This window comes from Protobothrops mucrosquamatus, unplaced genomic scaffold (assembly GCF_001527695.2).
Source record: "Protobothrops mucrosquamatus isolate PMUCROS unplaced genomic scaffold, P.Mucros_1.0 scaffold24747, whole genome shotgun sequence".
Lineage (NCBI taxonomy): Eukaryota > Metazoa > Chordata > Lepidosauria > Squamata > Viperidae > Protobothrops > Protobothrops mucrosquamatus.
The window spans coordinates 1-2,006 of record NW_015410497.1 but is presented as its reverse complement, the minus strand read 5'-3'; the positions used below and the strand labels follow the sequence as shown (position 1 = coordinate 2,006).

At 55.0% G+C, this 2,006-nt stretch overlaps 1 protein-coding gene across 1 annotated transcript; it reads left to right on the top strand.

Annotated features, from left to right (window-relative positions):
* Positions 1-1,163: 1,163 nt before the first annotated feature.
* On the top strand, positions 1,164-1,436 carry LOC107302060 (HLA class II histocompatibility antigen, DRB1-4 beta chain-like; the record flags this gene model as incomplete). Its single annotated transcript, XM_015831185.1, has 1 exon — positions 1,164-1,436. A coding segment is annotated over one exon (273 nt), but the record flags the coding sequence as incomplete, so codon positions are not given.
* Positions 1,437-2,006: the final 570 nt, after the last annotated feature.

The window sequence follows — 2,006 nt, the reverse complement described above, 5'->3', positions numbered from 1 at the left end:
CAAGGCCCCTTAGAGAACCAGTGACTGGTTTTCATCCATCCTTCCACCCTCCACCATTCGGTCAGAACTGAAGAAGCTTCTGGGAGGAGAAGTGAAAAGACTTCAAGGGAAAACCCAGGAAAGTCCAGCTGCCTTTTGGAAAAGCCCCTTTGGGCCAAGGGAGACCTGGAGGAGGGAGGGTCTCCGGAGAGACCCCCCCGGCTCCCCTCGGCCCTTCCGAAGTCTCCGCTGACCCAGCCTGGACTCCTCATGGGGAGCCTTAAGGGAGCTTAAAGGGGCATCTAGTCCACCCCTGCAGGCACATAGAGAAAGGGGGACTGTGGTTCTGATTCCTGGGAGGGGGAGAAAAAGGAAGTCCACAACCCCCCCGAACACCCCTCTAAATTTGCAGCCCCCAAGACTGAAAATGTTCCCCTCCCTCACCTTCTCCGCTTCTATTGGGAGGGATATTGGGGGGGGTCTGAGTTGCTCCTGCAAACTCCCCCTTTAGTGAAGGGGGCTGGAGCCCCTCCCTTTGAGGTGGTCTTGGGGGGCTACATGGGGGGTCTTTTGGGGCAGGGGGCAGGAAAGAGGCCTCAAAAAGCACCCAAAGGCAGCTTTTGGGGCTGAAGATGGGGGAAGGGGGGGGAAGAAGAAGGGAATGTGGGGCTGGAAGGGCAGGCAGAGCCCAGGAGCATGGGTGTGGGTATCCTGATATTGTCCCCTCCCCAACGGCCCCAAAGGAGGAGTGAGAGGGAAGCGTGGATCCAGCCCAGAGGGGGTCTCTTCCCTCCCCCCATATTTCCTGCTAGTTTGGGGGGCAGAGAGGCCCCACCGGGATCCCACGTTCCTTGCAGACAGGTAGACCGAGTGCTGGACCAGCTGAACTTCTGCCTGCCTTTTTCCACCCTCGGGAGAAGGAGGCGGTCCCTCGGGAAGCTCCTCCCCTCCCTCATTTTCCTCCCCCCTCCCGACCCCCCACCAAGGGGGAATCCCGCTGGGACCGACAGTTCCCCTTCCCTCCTCCAGGGGGCGCCTAACGGCAGCCTCTCCCGGCAGGTTCCCCTCCCCTCCTCTGCCAAGCCTGTGTCCCTCCTCTAGGAGAGGCTGAGGACCATGGGCCCTGGAGTCCCTCCTGATGCCCCTCCTCCTCCTCCTCCTCCTCCTCCTCCTCCCCCCCCCAGCCCATTTCCTGGTCCAGTGGAAGTCCGAGTGCCATTTCCTCAACGGGACGCGGCGGGTGCGATACCTGTACAGGACCTTCTACGACCGGCAGGAGTATCTCCGCTTCGACAGCGCCCGCGGGGAGTACGAGGCCATCACGGCGTTGGGGAAGGCGAGTGCCCAGGCTTTCAACAGAGATAAGCACGAGCTGCAGTACCGGAGGGCCTCCGTGGATCGCTTCTGCCGAAACAACTACGAGGTTTCCCAGAGCAATTCCGTGGTTGGCCGGAGAGGTGAGTGGGGGAGGGGGAGTTCCATGGGGGGGGGAAATGCAGGGACCCCCCCCTTTTCATTTCATTTATTAGGACTCTCCCGGAGAAAGATTTGCCCCTCTCAAGGTTCCTCCTTCCATTATATACTCAAGATGGACAGTATTTAATATTTATTCGTTATGTATATGTAGGGCTGTGGGTCTGTACATATGTTGTATGTAGTATGTTTTTAGGGTGTGTCATGTACGTGTTTCACTTTGAGAGCGAGCGGGCAACTAAGTTTCATTTTTGGTGTGTGCCGTTGTGCCCACAGTAAAAAAATGACAATAAAGGTTATCATCATATCTTATGTATTCTGTGCTCTCCGATCTACGAAATGTATTCATTGGTACTTATTGCTATTTATGGATACTCCTAATCCCTTCACCTCCCTTAAAGTGGGGATCTGGATGGCGTAGGATATAACATCACCCCTAAATAAAAATGTATAACAAATAAGCTTTAAAATTAAATTACAGTTAAAAAGTTTGAAATTCTACAACGATGACAATGAAACAATCACAAAGGAAGAAATAGATTCCCCTCCTTCCC